The following is a 17576-nucleotide window of genomic DNA, read 5'->3' on the forward strand; positions in this document are numbered from 1 at the left end:
TTTCAACAGAAAACGTTTGGTGACCTCTCAAAAAGATATGAGTTAAGGCAACAATTACAATGTAAAAACTTTACGTGGTACCTTAGCAATGTTTATCCTGAGGCATATGTACCAGACTTGAATCCTCCATTATATGGATTTGTGAGTATGCTTTTCTTTTTACAAGAAGAAATAAAGCAAATGTGTAGAGGATTTAACTATGCTATTCTGTACTTACATTTCCATTTTTTTACATTCCTTAGTTAAAAAATGTTGGGAGAAGAACATGCCTGGATGCTGGAGAAAATAATAATGGTGGCAAGCCATTGATTATGTATACATGTCACGGGCTTGGAGGAAACCAGGTGAAATGTTGCATTCAGTTTTTATGTAACTGTGCAGATAAGCACAGCAATGTGTTTTCAGAGCATGTTTTAAATTTATCAGGTCTCATGCCTAGAATATCTACATGAAACCACTAGGTGGGGTTATCTGGAGGTTTGGAGTAAGTTGTCAGCGGTATGCTGGTTACACTTAGCTCTAGTTCTCCTTTACATCTGCAGGTGAGGCAGTGGAAGTAATGGACTGGATGAGAGCCAACAAACTGAAACTCAATCCAGATAAGAGTGAGGCCCTGTTAGTGAGTGGTTCCCTAGACCGGATGGGTAGGAGATTGCTCTTGATGGGGTTACACTTCCTCTGAAGGAGCAGGTTTGTAGCTTGGGGGTACTCCTGGATCCTTTGCTGTCGCTCAAGGCTCAGGTGGCCTCAGTGGCCTGGAATGCCTTCCATCAGCTTTGGCTGGTGGCCCAGCTACGTCCCTACCTGGACAGGGATAGCCTAACTACTGTTGTCTATGCTCTGGTAACCTCAAGGTTAGATTACTGCATTGCGTTATAAAGAGCAAGGAGCTCTCCAAGGGCAGCACCAAATTTGGAGCCTTCCCTATGGTTAGAAGTTAGTGTGTAATCACTGTTTTATTTGGGAAGCCTGATGTTCTTTATGTTCCTGTTTGAGTGTGTCTATTGTAAGCATGTCTCTCATTTAAGGTATTCAGTATAAAAAGAGGGCATTGTGTTAGGGAGAGTAGCCTACCATTGGCATCGATGCAGTGGAACCCAAAGTGAAGACCAACTCTCAATTTGAGTCTCCTTCCTCTGCAGAGTCCACATCTTTTATAACCTCACACTAATAACTTGGATGACTTCCATAATGCTATATACTGCCTTGGTTACACTAGTTCCCTGACTGTCTCTGCCATGCACTCTTCATCTCTCTTTCAGCTTTTTGTCTGCTTCTGATCTATTCTGCGGGAACACTCTTCATTTCTGCATTGTAAACTTAATAATCTTTACTCTTTCCCTCCCTCTTTCTTCTGCTGCTTTTTCCTTTGTCTTTAGAACTTTTGCTGTCAAGGAGGAAACCAGTGGGTGACTAAGCAACCAGGCCTGTGTCATCTGTCCTGTCATACTTACAGCCTCATGCTGGGAGGTTAGAGTGGTCTTCCCTATGCTAAAACCACCCACCATTTTGAGCCTATGTACATTCCTAGATGGCTGAACTTCTAACAAACACTTCTCGGTGCACAACTTGTGGAGCAGAGATGGTTCAGAACATATTGCATCCCTTAAATGTAGCACCTCTGGAAATGTAACTAGGCGTTGCAAATCATAGTTCATTTCATTCAATAAAAAAACCCACTCCGTTTTTATGTAAATTACCCTATCGTAAAAAATACTGTAGTGGCAAATAGGAAAGCTACATATTCACACTGAAACTATCAATTGTCCATCAAAAGATGTGGACAATAATTCCATTGTTTGATTCCTTAGTGGTTACCTAGTAACTTGCTGATCTCAATGGTCTCTTTTAAATAGTATTTGTTTTTGAATTTCATACTATTAGTTTGATACAGGAAGAGAAGAACAATCTGGTAACTTATATTCATTTAATAGCATATATATTTATCCCACCAATCCTCCCAAAGGAGGTCCAGGGCATATTGCAAGTGTCATTATTGCCTGGTCTACACCAGCGTCGGCAAGGGTGCCATGCCAGTGGAAGACATTTCACTTATACTGTTAAGGCAGTGCTGGCACACTATGGCTGGGCAGCTGCTTCTACCCCTTGCAATTGATAGATGCCTTGGATATGATCTTGCCAAAGTTAAGCACTGAAATCAGTGTGGCTTTAAAAGTGCTTAACTTTGAGTGGATAGCACCTTTCAATTGCAAGAGTTCTAGGATCCTTAGACATTGCACAGACTTTTCATACTAATTCTGGGTTAGATCCAGAATGTCTCTTTCATGAATGGAAAGGCTACTCTGTTCATAGAAGGGACCCGAGTCAAGCAGAAGCTGCTCCTCTAGAATAAGGGAGGGGAAGGCAGTTTTCACCAATTCTCCCTGCAGGCCCCAGTGCAACTTCCTACATTGTTCCAGAGAGCCTCCTACCTTCCCAAGCAGCTCTGGGATCTGCTCTGTACAAATTGGTTTCATTGGGAATCTGCCACATAGCTATCTCTCCTGCCTTGTCTCTGAGTGGGAGACAGAAGGGAAACTAAAATCTTTCCTTTTTCACCCTACTATTTTTAGTGACCTGCCCTTGTCATGGTTTAGGCATTGTGTATAAAGCACTCCACCTGCAAAGCATCAAGTTGTTCTGTAAGCATTAATCTGGAGTTCAAAGGGACGCCATGAATTTGTATGGTTGAGTTTTGGGTGATACTTCCCTGACTGAATTGTTTCTTTATATAGTACTTTGAATATTCTGCACATCATGAAATTAGGCACAACATCCAGAAAGAGCTGTGCCTGCATGCTTTATCAGGAGAAGCACAACTTCATGACTGTGGCTACAAAGGGAAGAACAGCAGAACCCCCCCAGAAGAGAAATGGGAGATCCGAGAGGTATTCTCAAATCAATTCAGCCAAGCAAAAAGAGAACATATAGTTTTTATAGTTTGGAGCTGCTAGATAATTAAATGTGGAGGAGGAGTTTTACATTTACATGTACTGCTCCCATACGATAGGGCAGCTACAGGAGCAAGTTCTTCTTAGAGATATTTATTGTTGCATATAAGCTCCTCTGTGCAAGTCCCTGTCCCCCAGTGTGAAACTTGGCACATACTTAGAATGACTCTTTTCTTCAGAACATGTGTGAGGTTTTCCAGCTCCTTCCTGGTAGCTGAAAAGTTGTTGAGATGTGCAGAAAAAGCTGTAGTTCTGAGCCCTATGTAAAAACTTTCTAGATCTCATTTTCCCTTCTCCCAGTACCTCTCAAGAACAGCCATGTTTTTAGATACCATTATAGAACAGTGAACCCATCATGATAAAGGGAAGCATTTTTTAAAAATATATATATATCCAATATTGCTACCTTCAACCCACTGTAAGCCTCTAGAATATAGCAGGCTCTAAATTCAAAGACGTAAATATAGCTGCAGCTTTTAGCACTGGGGAATTTGTTGCAGAATCATCAGTCTTTGTCAGCATTGATAGAATTTTGTCTCTCCAAGTATGCATGATGTCTACAAAATCTTGGCTGGGTTAATGGGCAAAACTAGAGAGACGATGTGATATAGTACAATCACCTGTCGTACTTGGATTGGGCAGAGCCAGTTTCAAATCCCCACTCAGCCCCAAAGTTTATTGAGTGACTCCGCATAAGCCACTGTATGGCCAATCTACTTCACAGCATTGTTGTAAGGTTAAAGTGGGTAGTCCTTGCATGCCCCCCTAATCTCCTTGGAGAAAAAGTAATATAAAAATGTGTCTTCTCTCTCCACTTTTCTAGGACCAGTCGTTGTACAACGCAGCCTTAAAGATGTGCCTGACAGGAAATAAAGAGCACCCAAGCTTGGTGACGTGTAACCCCTCAGATGTCTTCCAAAAATGGATTTTTAGCCGAAACAATTAAGTACTGGTAATTAGGAGATGATTTAAACGGGAACTGTATCTCCTTCAAAATTATCCAGCTTTAACTTAAATTATGCAGAGTCATCTTAACTGTAAAAAATAAAAAAAAGCATTTTTACTTCAAAATTAAAATGCACAATTTAGCTGGCAAGAAATCCAAGGAATACAGGTTTCTTGATTCTTAAAAAATGTTTACAAATATTGGAAATTATATTTCCAGTATATATATTTTTGTAAAACCTCTGTCTTTAAGACACAATTCTCAGTGGTTTGGGGATAGTTTGTAAAAGTTTTACATACGTGCATTCACAAACAAATTCTGGTCAATAACTGAAGAAACTTGTTGATAGAGGTTACGGGAGATGATTTTTTTTCTATATTTTCTGAAAAATAGAGTGCCTTATAGGTGTTCTTTATAATTTAAACTGTGACAGCTTTCCTTAAATGACCACCCCTGGTTTACACATTGATCTAGTTGGCTCAGTGTTTATAGCAAGAAATATCTATGAAGTTTATCAATTCTTCTGAAACTATGAAGTTCTATTACCACTCCAATGAATAATACTTTCTTGGTGTTAGCCCCTTGCAAACTGGTTTGGTCTCTGTATGCTGCTGTTTTTGGTGTTCTGTTGTTCATTATGCTTATCAGTGATGAGCTTTGTATGTTTTAAGATTTCTGAAACTGATTACAAAATTGTTCTCTTTTGGTTGAAAGGGTGTTTATTGTTTCTCCTGATATATCACATTACTTGCTTCTTAGACAATTCTGGTGTCTCTCATTTTTTCCCTATTATGTGTGGGTTCCACGTTTCCATATCTCTAATTCCTATTTTCCTCTTTCATGTGTTCATAATTTAAAACATGACCCTTTTAATTCAAAGCTATTGCAAAACATTTTAAGTAACTGGTGTCTTTCATCAGAAATTTGTAATTTTTTAACTGAACCTGCTGGGTTTAGAGTTAGGATTATTTGCTTTCTACATGCAAGGAATTTTAACAAAATATCTTACTGGTTGCACGTTCTGTGATTAAACACCTTAATTAAGAGTCAGTATTCAGCACTTTTTGCTGCTTAGTGTGATGGGTCAACAATGCTGAGAAAAATAGAGGGGTTTTCAAGTACAATGCTACATCAGCTCATGGATTTTCACTCGTGCAACTAGATTCTTCCTCCACAAATCTACTCCAGAGGGTTGGGGAGAGCCCCTGGAACAGATTTAGAGGGCATGCTGGGGAGGAGAACATTACACTGTGCTAGAATCAGATAACTGGCATTACATTCGATCCACCCTTAGCAATTAAACCAAGTAGTTGCAAATAAAAGCTCACTCTTTGTGAATAATTCCTCTAGTGTCTAAAAGAGAGGGGACGGATGCCACCAAGAAGGAGCTTTTCCCCCTGAGCATTGCAGGCATATATTTGCTATTCATTCATAGATTCCTGTGCTGTGTTTCATGTGCACACACAGACCTTACAAAGTTGGCCCCAGCTCTTCCCCGTTGAGGAGTTAGAGGGTTGCCACCAGAAATGAAATTTGCTCATCACCACCCCAGGCATATGTGGAAGCACTTTCTGTGCTCTTGGGGGCCTTTCCGGATCCAGCCAAAGCTGGTCTTCAGATCTTTTGGGTTACAACTCCCGTCAGCCCCAGCCAGCAGGGCCAATGTTCAGGGGTGATGGGGGGCTGTAGTTCAAAACATTTGGCGGACATTAGATTGGGGGAGGTTGTTACAGCACTTGCCATCTCAAGAAGCTGATAAAGAAGTTTTCTTTATTTTGGTATCTGGTTTTAAACAAAGAAGTGGATGTTGCAACTACTTGAGGCCTTGCATATACACTATTGAAAGCTTATTGTTGAGATGCTGCTTGCATAAGCAGAGTTTTGCAATGTGGCAGATGGTTGAAGCAAAACTATTGTTCTTCCTTAAAAGTATGTTTTATGTTTATACAGTGGTTTTCCTCTACTTTGTTGATTTGGTGTTTATGTCACAAAGTTAACTACTACTTTTTCTTCCTCCGTGCTTGCATTGCCCCAAACGTTCAACCAAAACTATAAACTGAGGCTATAATTATGACTTCATAGCACTTCGTTATATTTTTATCTTTTCCGCAGCATGCAGTTCTGCTGTGTTTCTATCCCACCACTGCAATGGTCTTCCATCTGATTTAAACGTGATACATTTAACTACAGTTGTTCTAGGCTGAGTTCTTAATTCTTCCTTGTACTCCTAAGCATTTATTTCAGGTATACATGATATGCTGTACAGAACGCCTCTTTAATTTTGTTTCATAAATGTAATAAAATAAAAATATTTTGATGCAAAAGCTACCCTTTGGAATTTTGGGTGTGTGTGCAGCTTTCTGTTTCTTTGCTTGGGTCTGAGAGTGCTCCAGTGACTTGGTATGATATTCAAAGCCACTAAAAAAAGGAAACACAAGAAACCTTGGCAACTGCTGCAGCACAGCCCTGGGACCAACCACAAACAAATGTTTGGCAGTTCTGCAGGCAAAGTGTAGCCATGTTTGTGTATTTGTATTGCTCACTCTGGCAGGAGGGAGCAGGCAGCCTGATGTGGAATTAATCTAGACTATCCAGATTAATTTCTAGAGCATCCTTTGGACGTTAGAATAATGAATGCATTGCAAATTACTGAGGCCCGTAGGCACTGGCCTGCAGCAGTAACATGGTTGCATGCCATCATCTAGAACAGGCACCCCCAAACTCGGCCCTCCAGTTGTTTTGGGACTACAATTCCCATCATCCCTGACCACTGATCCTGTTAGCTAGGGATGATGGGAGTTGTAGTCCCAAAGCAGCTGGAGGGCCGAGTTTGGGGATGCCTGGTCTAGAAGCTACAGCATCTATCAGCACCTTATGTTCAAATGCATGCTCTGATTTTTCTCTTATTTCACCTAATTCCTCTGTTTTTAAACTTCTTCAGCTATCATTTTCTAGTGCCCCTTTCCTTTAATAACCTGATACGTTTTGGAGCCCTACCTCCTTTCTTAGGCCTCTGGTTCCAGAAGGTTCTTTGGAATCTGAGCAGCTCCATTAAAGGCAGACTCAAATCCAGAAGTTAAAAAGTAGGACCACCCATCTGTTTCTGGCAAATGGGAAATAAGTTGTTGCATTCTCCAAAGCTGTTTTCTTGCATTCAAGTGCTTGTGAAAAAGATATTTGTGTTTTTTTGTGATTGTGTCAGTATGTCTCCTCCAAAGGAAGCCACAGAGCTCCATCGATCATCATTCACAGCAAAATAAATAGCAGCTTGGCAGCAGATGTTGATTTCTTTCTCTTGCATCAATCCGGGCAAGGTACACCATGCGTGTAATCTCGTTCAGATAATAATATATTTTGTAAAATGCAGCATTCTATTATTACAGTTCTATCAATCCTGTGTTATCTTTTATTTTAGTTATTTCTGTTTTCAAATTCTTTGAGACTGTAGCTATAAAATAGCCAAAGGGAATCAGTGAAAGGTATAGCTCCTGAAAGGAACATGTTAATGTTGGAGATTCATTCCCCGTGTCTGCAGAGTGTATTTAACAGGATAATATTAAATATCAGATTTATCTAGACTACTGATTATGTACTTTGTAGTTTTATAGTCTAATTTTATCCTGTGAACCACCTTGAGAACTGCAGGTATAGGGCGGTATATGCATTTAATAATAATAATAATAATAATAATAATAATAATAATAATAATAATAAATGCTCCTTTTTAAAACAAGCAAACCAACAAACCTTTTGAAGTTCTTATTTATTAAATGCTTGTTCAATAAACTAACCAGCAGAGGCTGCTGTTGCAAAATTATTTCCAATAACGTCTAGAAAAGCAGCTTCCTAATCCTTTGTGTAAACCCACATGAACCAAATTTTGCTGACAAGGGGGGTGGTGTTTCTGATGGCACAGAGTTTTACCCATGAAAGAAGTGATTGGCTGCTTTGAACATGTGTTTGTTTAAATATTCATATATCGCTGTATCGCGGTGGTTTACAACAAGATAAAAACCTAAAACCAAACAAGAAAGTCATAAAAAGTTAAAGCCCAGTTTAAAATAAAAAAGAACTTAAAAACAAACATCACTAGGCCATTGTGGGGATGTACACTTAATTGCCTGGCAGAACAGAGAAGTTGGCACAGAAGGCGCCTGCTGAATCTCTTGTTAGCAGGGTATTTCACATGACTGGGCTGATAACTCTAAAGGCTGGATTTCTCATTGTCAAACAAGCCTCACCAAGGGCGGGGGGTGATAAATAGAAAAAACCTGCCCCAGTTCTCTCTCAGCCCTATCCCCACTCCCAAATCCTAGTCCTTTGCATCTCCATATCTTTTAAATTACAGCTCCTCTCAGTCCCTTGAAAATAGGGCTCTCCTCTTAGACCTTGCCAACACCTCTGTGACCTTAAGAGCTAAACTGCTCTTAAGAAAGGTACTGTTTTTCCACCACCACTGTTTAAACTGCAGCCTTCTCCTGTTGCTGATTCTGCTTTTGGAAGACTAGCAGAAGGTGCATAAGAGAGTGATGTGGAGGAAACTGGAATGAAGAGGTGGGGAGCAGCAAAGTGTAGTTGGCTGGGTTACCAGTGGGAACGCAACTTTTACTGGGACAGAAGTCATATTGAAAGTCCCATGATAAAAAAAAAAGTTTACTTCTGAAAGAAAAAAAGTAGGAATTGCAGGGCTGGGAAGAATGATGTTTTTCATGCTTAGCGCCTCAAAGCCCTTCCCCAATGTCATGTGGAATACAACAAAGGTTAAATTAGTCAATTCATTGTGGCCCACCAGTGGCTGCTGATTGCTAGGACACTTGCAAAAGAATTTGAACTACAGTATTTTTCGCGCCATAAGACACACCTAGTTTTTAAAGGAGGAAAATGGGGGGGGGGGGGATATTCTGAATCAAATGTTGTACTAAACTATTTAATAAGCTACTGGTATATCAGAGTGAGAGTGAGAGGGACAGGAGCTGTATGTTTCTTTAGGAGCTACGAGCGGGGAGGCAGCACACCCCTGGACAGACCCGACACGGGAACCCCAGAAGCCTCCTCTCGTGTAAGTGGCTCCTCTCCCTCTTTGCTGCTTTAAAGCGAGCTGAACTGGGGAGGAGGGAGGGAAGGGAGAGCCTATCCCTCCCTCCCTCCTCCGCGGCTCGCTTTAAAGCAGCAAAGCTGGACAGGAGCCGCTTACACGGGTGTAAGCGAACCAGGAAGGAAGGGGAGCCATGGATCCTCCGCTCGCGACTGCAGCGGGATCCCGCCGCTGTCCATAGGGACGCACAGACATTTCCCCTTACTTTTTAGGAGGAAAAAAGTGTGTCTTATAGAGCAAAAAATAAAGTATTTTGGACTTGATCTGATCCAGGAAAGACACTTTGCTTGTTTTCAGAGTTCCCTGTCATGGATAAGTTAAGCTCTACAGTTAAATTTTTTGGAAATTTTAAAATGTATCAGTAGGCCATAGGGATTCTAGGAAAACCAAGATGGTAGACTATACAAGACAGGTTGGCTTACCCCTAATGCTGGGTTTGTACCACTCAGGATAAAAGTGCTATGTGGCCTTTTGAATGGGTGCATCTGGGTAAGTCCTCATTAGTTTTGCAGATTTCCAAAGTAGTAACTCCCAGGCAGAGAAGAATGAACGCATGAATAGTTTGTAATTTTATCAGGACAAGTTATTTGTTGTTTACTGTTGTAATAATTGTTTTCTCAAAATTTTATCTTCTGTACCATGAAAAGAAATAAAAACAGTATTAAACTTTAAACGATTAAGATACCCCTTCCCCAGTACAAAAGAGGCAGTAATAGATGTAACGTAGAAACCTGATTTACTTTGTTGCAAACAAATAGACAATAAATATATATTGTACAATATATAGTAAAAATACAGCATAATACGAGTGCCACTAAGAAAAAAAATAACCTAATTTTAAGACTTATAAATGCTTATTTTGTAATATATACATTGCAGAAATAAGCCACAATAAATACATCAAATTACATGTCATTCATCATAAATACTGAAAATATAAATACAAGATACAGTTAAAATAAAAGATTACAGCATAAGGTCCAGGTTAAGTTTTGTCAAATGTTTTTGTTGCCTACATTACCCTTTTGGTATTTGTGAAGTTGCAACTTATAAAGCAAAATTAAATCAACACATGGAGGGAATAATGCCAATTATGGGTTTTGAGTTTTACATTAACATTCTATTCTCTTGCCGTAAACGTCTTGGAAGAATGCATGAGGAACAGAAAACTGGGAGCAAGTGACCTGGTCAGAGCAGGGGCCCACAGTAGCTGAGCCAAAGCTACCTTGCATAACACTAACCACCAGTGAGAGGCTTTGGGTGGTGGTGTGTAGCTTCTGTCTACAATGGCTAAGTTGAGAGACCCATCCATGGTGATTAAAAACCACCCTCATAAAAAGATAATCATGTGTATCTACCCTCAAATGTGTTAAGTTAAAGCAGCATTACGGTTATTTACAATTTTCAAGCAGCTATGAGAATCTACTTCTACATCTTAAAGCACGAGTTCTGATTTTTTTGTTTTTCCTGAATTGGAAATACCATTGGACCCATGGCTGTATACACTATTTACTTTAATTCTTGAGAACATTCCAGATCAGAGTTACAGATGAACTTTGTGTTTTTCTTTCCATATATCAGTGGCAATTGAGAAAGAAAAAAGAAGGGGTAAGTCATACAGAGCTAATAATTGTCCAAAGCAAAGAGATTCCTCATTGGGTGAGTTTTCTTACATAAGGTATACACAGTGTGAATCAGTATAAGCTGCATCACTCTAATAAAGTGCTGGGTCACACCTGTCCACACAATACTTTCCTTTTTGAAAACCTTAATAGCAAAGTAGGTAAATGGAAGAAAGCAAGAGCAGTTCAGTTTCATTATGTTGAGTTCCAGGCTGTTGGGAGAGGAAGGGATTTTTCTTTACTATTTATGTCTTATCGAATTTCTAGTACCTAAGATACTTTGCATGTGTTATTTTTACCAACTCCACCCCAAGTCTTTTTCCAAACGAAACACCTGTAACTTAGTCCACTGAATGAAGAATTACCTTGCATGAATGAATTACTTTGCATGGATGAGGTGAATATGGTAGCCATCTGAATCAATAGGTATGAAACAGTAAAAGCTTTAAATTCATGCTCCTATATTAATATTTCTTTTGGCTGTAAACAAATGAGTTTCAGGTCACCTAGGTACCTACCCTCAGAGGGAAAAAGTGAAAACACCCCATTAAATCTACATAGTTAAGGTTTGTGGGGGGCAGTGAGGAAAGGCTATTTTCACCATGCATCGCAAATAAAATTTCCTAAATGGAATTTTGATGGACTGCCACTCCAACCCTACGGTTTTCTTAACAGACAGCTCAAGGAATAGCTTGCACTGCCGTAGATGAGGCATGGTCCTTTGCAGGGGGTAAGTAGACCACATTGGTTCTGTTCCCCTTTCCATATCCCCTCCCTCCTTTTTCAGTTATTACTGATGGTATTGTCTTCCATAGCAACTTACAAGAGTTGGGGCTGGAGCCTATGCTTATTCCTAAAAGACTTAACAGGTTGAGGCATGCTAGTCCTTTACACTAGCAGCAGGGGACACAGTGTTGCTCAGGTGTTGGCAGGTGATCCTAAGAGCTGCAGCATATCTATTTCGGAACGACGTATATTCCTTACAATGAAACTAAGCTTTCGGTCTTGCAGGGAAGCCCTCCTGCTTGCTAATGTAATATTTGGCACCTTACTCCCTCCTCCTTGGTATTACATTCTCTAGCAAATAGGGATATGTATAAACATAATCTTCGAGAGTTCCATTATCTATTTTGATCAGGATATGCATCTATATGAACAGAAAGCACTTGACTGTGCCATAGGATTTGTGCATCTCCCATTCCCACTAGGATTCATCTACTTGTGTCGAACAAGATTAATTCAGTTTAGGTTAGTTGCAAACGTGTGTGCTGTGTTCCATATTATCCCACATCCTTGTAGTCATGTTTTAAACATGGTTCTATTTTCCTGTGGAAATTAATGGGGAGGGGGAGAAAGGGAAATAATTGAGGACAAAAATAAATTTATCTAGCACATTGGGAATTTCCTGAAAATTTTAAGAGCATTCCCTTATAATGTAAACTGAGTCATCTTGATCCAGTAAGAGCATCCTGTCCCTTTCACACTGGGTCCCATTCCCAGAAGGATGCTACGTGAAGAAAAATGGGATCCAGCATGGTTGTTCCAGCTCACGTTTCATCCATCTGTGCATGGGGCTTGATGTAGAAAAGCCTTGTATTCTATTGCATGATTGTATCCTTGCAATCATTTCAGTAGAGGCTATTTCTCCATGTGCTCTATCTGGTGTCTGGGGTAAAAAAAATAAAACCTTTTGGTGACTTTGGGACGCACTGGATTACTGTAACTGAGAACGGCAGGCAGACTGGAAGACTTCAGGAAAGAACACTCCTGGCTGTATAAAAAATAAATAAAAATCCTGGAGCCAAATCAATCTGCTCTGCCCATCTTTAAAGATCAATAACACAACATGCAAGTGAGACTTAATTGGCCAGGAAAGTGCTCCCAGTTGTTTTCCTTCTGGCCTGCTAAAATTAATGTGCGGGGTGATTTGTTATTAGACAGAAATAGGTACGACAATGTCTGTTTCCAATGGGGAATGCTGTGCTCCAACTTGCTGACTGGTACCTAAAACTAATGTGCATCAATGCATGTAAACTCAGCAAGATCATCTTCATTATCTGTATGGCCTAGAGAGCCATCACGAAAACTAAAGCAGAACATGCAAAACTTGTACAAAACACATTCACTGTTATTTGTCATTTAGTCACAACAAGCCATTTGGCACGTAAGGCTCACAGATATCAAACCAAGGGCTAACAATACAGGACGTACAGCACTTGTGTGAGCCACAGGAGTTCATTCCACCATCTCCCATGCATTGTGCTCCATATGGCAAAAAGAAATTGGATTTTTGGGGGTGGGTGGAGATTCGAACAAATCTGTGGTGCTGTAGAATGTGAGAGAGCTTCACATGGGAAGGAAGTTTGACTCCTTGCTAACATCCAAGTGACTCTGGGCCTTGCTGTGTGGCAGACGTTGATCCGGCTGCTTGAATTATGCAGGCTGGTAAAATAGTGAATAAAACTATTCAAGAAGCTTGATGCTTCATACAACTATGGCGTTTGCCCCCTTGGAGCATGAGCTGATTGACAGAAGGGCCATGTCACCCGCCCCAGGAGCAAGTGCTTAAAGGCAAACATTTACAGCCAATTTAGAAAGGCTGATTTAAGACCGTACCCTTAAGTCTACAGCAGGGAGCAAAATGTGTGCATGGCTACACAGGGTATTTCTACATGATAGGTATAATCTTGATCGAAACTGGATATGGATATCAATTTTAAATGTTACTTAAATGTAAAATACTGTAGCAGTAAGTTCAGCCGATTCTTTTTATCACAGTGTTTGTCCAGTAAGGGTTTGTGTTCACCCGGCGCACAAAGGTGCTTCCTCAAGTCCCTTTTTAAAAGAACTGAATTATCCAAACGGAACAGGAAGTGATGTATTTTTTAGATAGGCGGTGCTCAAGGCTTTAAATTTAAAATTGTCCCTGTAGATGAAAGGATTATGTGTGGATAGCCTTATTAAATTGCCCTTTTCCAAAAAGTAGAGTTTTATATTATCTGTGGATATGGTAAAACTCTTGACTTGGCTGTTAAGTGGGAAAGACAGATGTTGGACTTTTGTAGTCCTAGGTTACACTCATAGGCATTGTTCTCACTACTGAATAAGAAATCTTAAAAACAATCTTTTCTATTAGCAGCCACCTGCCTAGGGATTTCTGTGATGTGCACACAGTGCTCTGCTGCCTGCAAGGACCCCCAGTTCACTTCAGCGGAGTTCACGTCTCCAGACTCCCATTTCTTTGCATACACACACCTGCTTCCTCCACAGATGTAAATGGAGAAGGCAGAGTCCACAGTAGCCTTGGCTGGAGCATAAATAGCAGAAAACAAAGAGGAGTGCAAAGGCTTGAGTCCTTTAACTGAACACCAGCAACTGCGGACATATGCCTGTTGATTTCAACCTCCTTTTGGATCAGGCCTTTAAAATATTGCTACAGTACCATAGGTGAAATCTTAAGTCATGTTGGAGTGAATGGCTCAATGCCCCTAGAACCCTGTCTGTCTTCTATTTACAATGGAGTTGCTTTCTCAACACAAAGACTCCTCTTATCAGTGACTTACTCATATATTCAGAAATTGGCTAGAGAAAACATGGATCATTCCCCCCCCCCCCTAATTTTTGCCTATATGACTTAAAAGTAAAATAAAAATAAAAAATAAAAAAACCTACCATCTAGCATACCTTGAAGACTTTCCATAGCCTCCACAAGTAAGGGGAGGCCCTAAAGTGCATTAGTTAGCTGTATATTTGCAGGGCAACAAAGAGCCAGAGTTTTCATCCTGAAAGTGAACATGAGGCACACAATGCACCGAAAGGTAGTTGCAACTAAATTCTACTGAAAGAATTGAAGATGAGGTCCCGTTGATTTCACTGGTTCATCAGGCTAGTTTTCTATTAACCATAGCAATCCAGATGGCCTGTTAATTTGAGCATTCATCCTGATTTGTTTGCGGGGAGATTAGAAAGCATTGGCTTTTTAAATAAACATTCATTCTGATACGCTTGTGCAGAGGTTAGATAACAGTGTTATCCCACAATTTCCTTACTGCAAAAAGGGCTGATGCTTGGAGGGCGGGTTGTTGCATGAAACCTGTCAACTATTACGACTGTGCACCCTGGTGTGTGATTGAATCCTACCCCAAAACAGTGACAATCTGACATGTTCATGTGGCCACTGTAGGTAATGGGGAGTCTGTGTGCATGGGGCTAATGGAGAGCAAGGGTGGTGTTGTGTAGTGGTTAGAGTGGGCAACTCCCAACTCAGTCACAAAATCGACTAGGTGCCTGTCTTTAAAATACCTTCCAGGATTACTGAGAGAATAAAATGGGTAAGGGGAGAACCATGTGCTCCAACCTGTAAACCTAAAAAATGTAAGAAATTAAAGTCTCTCTGGGGGTTTATTTTTGGGTTGGGGTGTCACTGGAGGTCCCGTCCCTATGGTACATACTACTAAAGAAGCAGTGGTTGTACTACTATGATAATATATGTTACATCATAGGTCCAATGGCAAAAAAACACACCTGTGCCTCTGGGAAGTGGAGCGCAGGAAGATGTGAAGAGCAGCTAGATTCTGCATGTATTTAATAGTGTTCGTTTCCTTACGTAGCTTTTGGGTAGAAAACTGAGCAACAAATGAAATGCCCAAAAGAAAATAAACACATGAACCAGTCACAACTAACTTTTGGTGACTTGTGCCCAGCTTCCTTTATTTTCAAGGGATGTTGGTGCCAGTTAAAACCAAAAACCAGAGGATTGTCCTATATTTCACCTTTCTAGCAATTATAGATGCCTATGAGTGCAGTTCAGAAGGTGGAGCTTGTGCACACCCTTCATTCATTTTATAGAGATGGGGCAGGAACGCCCCACCCGTTGCTGAAACGAGCGAATCATGCCTAGCAGTGGTACTTCCTGGACTGCCCCCTAGCTTACAAGGATAACTGAAGGCTAGGGCACTTCAAAGAACATAATTCAATGTCAGCTTCAGACGTGGTCACAAAATATTTATATAATTTTCCTTATGAAATTTGAAGTGGCTGTGCTGTGCTGCTCAAATGTTCAGCTCCAAAGAACATGCTGTTCATTTTTTATCAAGACATGAGTACTAAGCTACAATAAATAAAATATACATTACCAAACAATTCAGGGGCGGTTTTTTTTGTACAGTAATCACATCTACATTTAAAAAGTCACCATCTCTTCAAATATGTGTGACAATTTTGTACTCTAAACATGACGTTTCCAAAGTAAAATTTGCATTATCTTGTACTGGTCTGATAATACAAAGGGAAGCTTTGAGTCTCGATAGGCCAGCTTCACGTAGTTTAACAGGTAGGCGACTATTTATTATTATTATTTAATCTAGGTATTTTCTATCAAAAGACCATTTGATTTCCCCCCCACCCCCCGCTTTTAAATTTTAACTTTTTACATGAACTGCTTTTGTGCAATGGCCTAAACCAGAAGAAATATTCAAAACACTAACCACAGTCTTGTCCCCTTACCTCTATTGCTAAGAGGGGGGAGAGATTGGTTCCAGGGAATTAAAACAGAGTGCAGTTAAATATAGGGATTCCGTCCTAAAATAATTTAAACAGGTACCGTTTCCATGACAGGCGATTTGATACACTCTTCATGCAGTCTGCTCTTTTCTGAGAGGCTGAGCGAATTCTCAGCGGGATGCTCTGGGAGGTGAGTGCCGCCATTCAAAGCAGAAACAAATCCATCTTGAGAAGGACTTTTCAAGTATGAGGGAAAGTCCACTTGGGAGTGTCTTGGCCTATGCTCGGCGTATAGGCTACTACACGGAACAGTGCCGTCGCTCTCCGAAGACGAGCAGCAAACTATGACGGACGGGTTTGAAGGAGGATAAAGCGAGCCGCTATAACTTTCCTCTGATTGCCGTGTGTAGTCCACAAACTGTTCTGAAGCTGGATTATAAGGCACCAGAGAAAGATTCCCATTCTTAACTGTATCCCTTTCAGAGTAAGCCTCACGCATCTGGCCAGGAGTGCCAGGGCTGTGGTTCTCTATTTGGTAATAAAGCGCTGAGGAGTTGCCATAGTAGGAGGAAGCCTTGGAGTGACTCTCGTGCATGGCGGTGCTGTCGGAGTAGCAGAGGACCGAAGGAAGAGCTTGCACCATGTCGCCATGAGCACCCAAGCCTTCCACAAAGTCATCCACCTTTTCCTCGTCGTCATCCTCATCGTCGTCTTCTTCCTCTTCCTCATCTTCATCTGTTTCACTGGGTGCTAAACTCTGGGTGCTGGAATCTGTAACCCCACTACAAAAGCTGCTAGCGTCTTCCTCCTCCTCTTCCTCCTCCTCCTCTCCTGGGCAGTCCAAGTCATCGGCCGACTGCAAGTGCATCACGCCGGCCCGAGATTCTGCTTCAATCTCAAAGTTATCCGGGACGGAATATTCTAGCGGGTGGGCTGCGGGGCCCATAGAGCTGCTGTGAGCGCTTATCTCGCCGTGGCAACCGTTCAGCGCAGAGACTTGCTGCTCTCTGCTCTTCTCCAATTCAAGTTTCATTATAGTGTGCAAAAAGTGAGTCCGAACGCGGATGGGGTTAAATTCAATTCTACCTGCCGTATTGCTACATCCTTCTTTAGTGCAACCACATGGGAAAGACATACGATCCACCTTTAGGAAAGAGACCATGGATTAACTAAGGGTCTGGGAAGGAGGAACTCTATAGTGCAGAACCTTGCAAAGCTAGAAATTGGCAGTAAAAGCCAGGAGCTATTTTCAGGAAAGCTGCCTCAGATATATGGTCAAAGGGGTGATACGGAAAATAAATGATTCACATTAATTTTAAAATGCCCAGTCCATTATATTGCATCTTGCGGAAATAAATCCACAGCAGGGGGACATTGGAAAGGAAGAATCTCAAAATTGGTTGCTCCATAAAGGACACCAAAGGTAATGGGACCCCTGACCATTAGGTCCAGTCATGACT

The 17576-nt window shown here is 40.9% G+C and overlaps 2 protein-coding genes across 8 annotated transcripts in view; one reads left to right on the forward strand and one right to left on the reverse strand.

Moving 5' to 3' along the window:
• Positions 1 to 6225, forward strand: part of GALNT3 (polypeptide N-acetylgalactosaminyltransferase 3) — a 19903-nt gene extending 13678 nt beyond the window's left edge. For 3 of the 4 annotated variants that reach the window (XM_083409290.1, XM_083409289.1, XM_083409288.1), the window contains 4 exons: positions 10 to 141; positions 243 to 344; positions 2736 to 2888; positions 3775 to 6225. In XM_083409290.1, coding sequence (XP_083265416.1) covers positions 10 to 141; positions 243 to 344; positions 2736 to 2888; positions 3775 to 3897 — 510 coding nt within the window. In that variant the 3' untranslated portion in view covers positions 3898 to 6225. Of the gene's footprint in view, positions 1 to 9; positions 142 to 242; positions 345 to 1379; positions 1471 to 2735; positions 2889 to 3774 lie in introns of those variants that run through there. The other variant, XM_083409291.1, reaches the window with a different exon arrangement.
• Positions 6226 to 9594: 3369 nt separating this feature from the next.
• CSRNP3 (cysteine and serine rich nuclear protein 3) overlaps positions 9595 to 17576 on the reverse strand; it is an 88870-nt gene continuing 80888 nt past the window's right edge. For 2 of the 4 annotated variants that reach the window (XM_083409114.1, XM_083409116.1), the window contains 2 exons: positions 16217 to 17260; positions 9595 to 9624 (listed from right to left, as the gene is read on the reverse strand). In XM_083409114.1, coding sequence (XP_083265240.1) covers positions 9610 to 9624; positions 16217 to 17260 — 1059 coding nt within the window. In that variant the 3' untranslated portion in view covers positions 9595 to 9609. Of the gene's footprint in view, positions 9625 to 9711; positions 17261 to 17576 lie in introns of those variants that run through there. The other 2 variants (XM_083409115.1, XM_083409117.1) reach the window with 1 other exon arrangement.

Source organism: Podarcis tiliguerta (assembly GCF_965153285.1).
Source record: "Podarcis tiliguerta genome assembly, chromosome: 1".
In the NCBI taxonomy this organism is placed as follows: domain Eukaryota; kingdom Metazoa; phylum Chordata; class Lepidosauria; order Squamata; family Lacertidae; genus Podarcis; species Podarcis tiliguerta.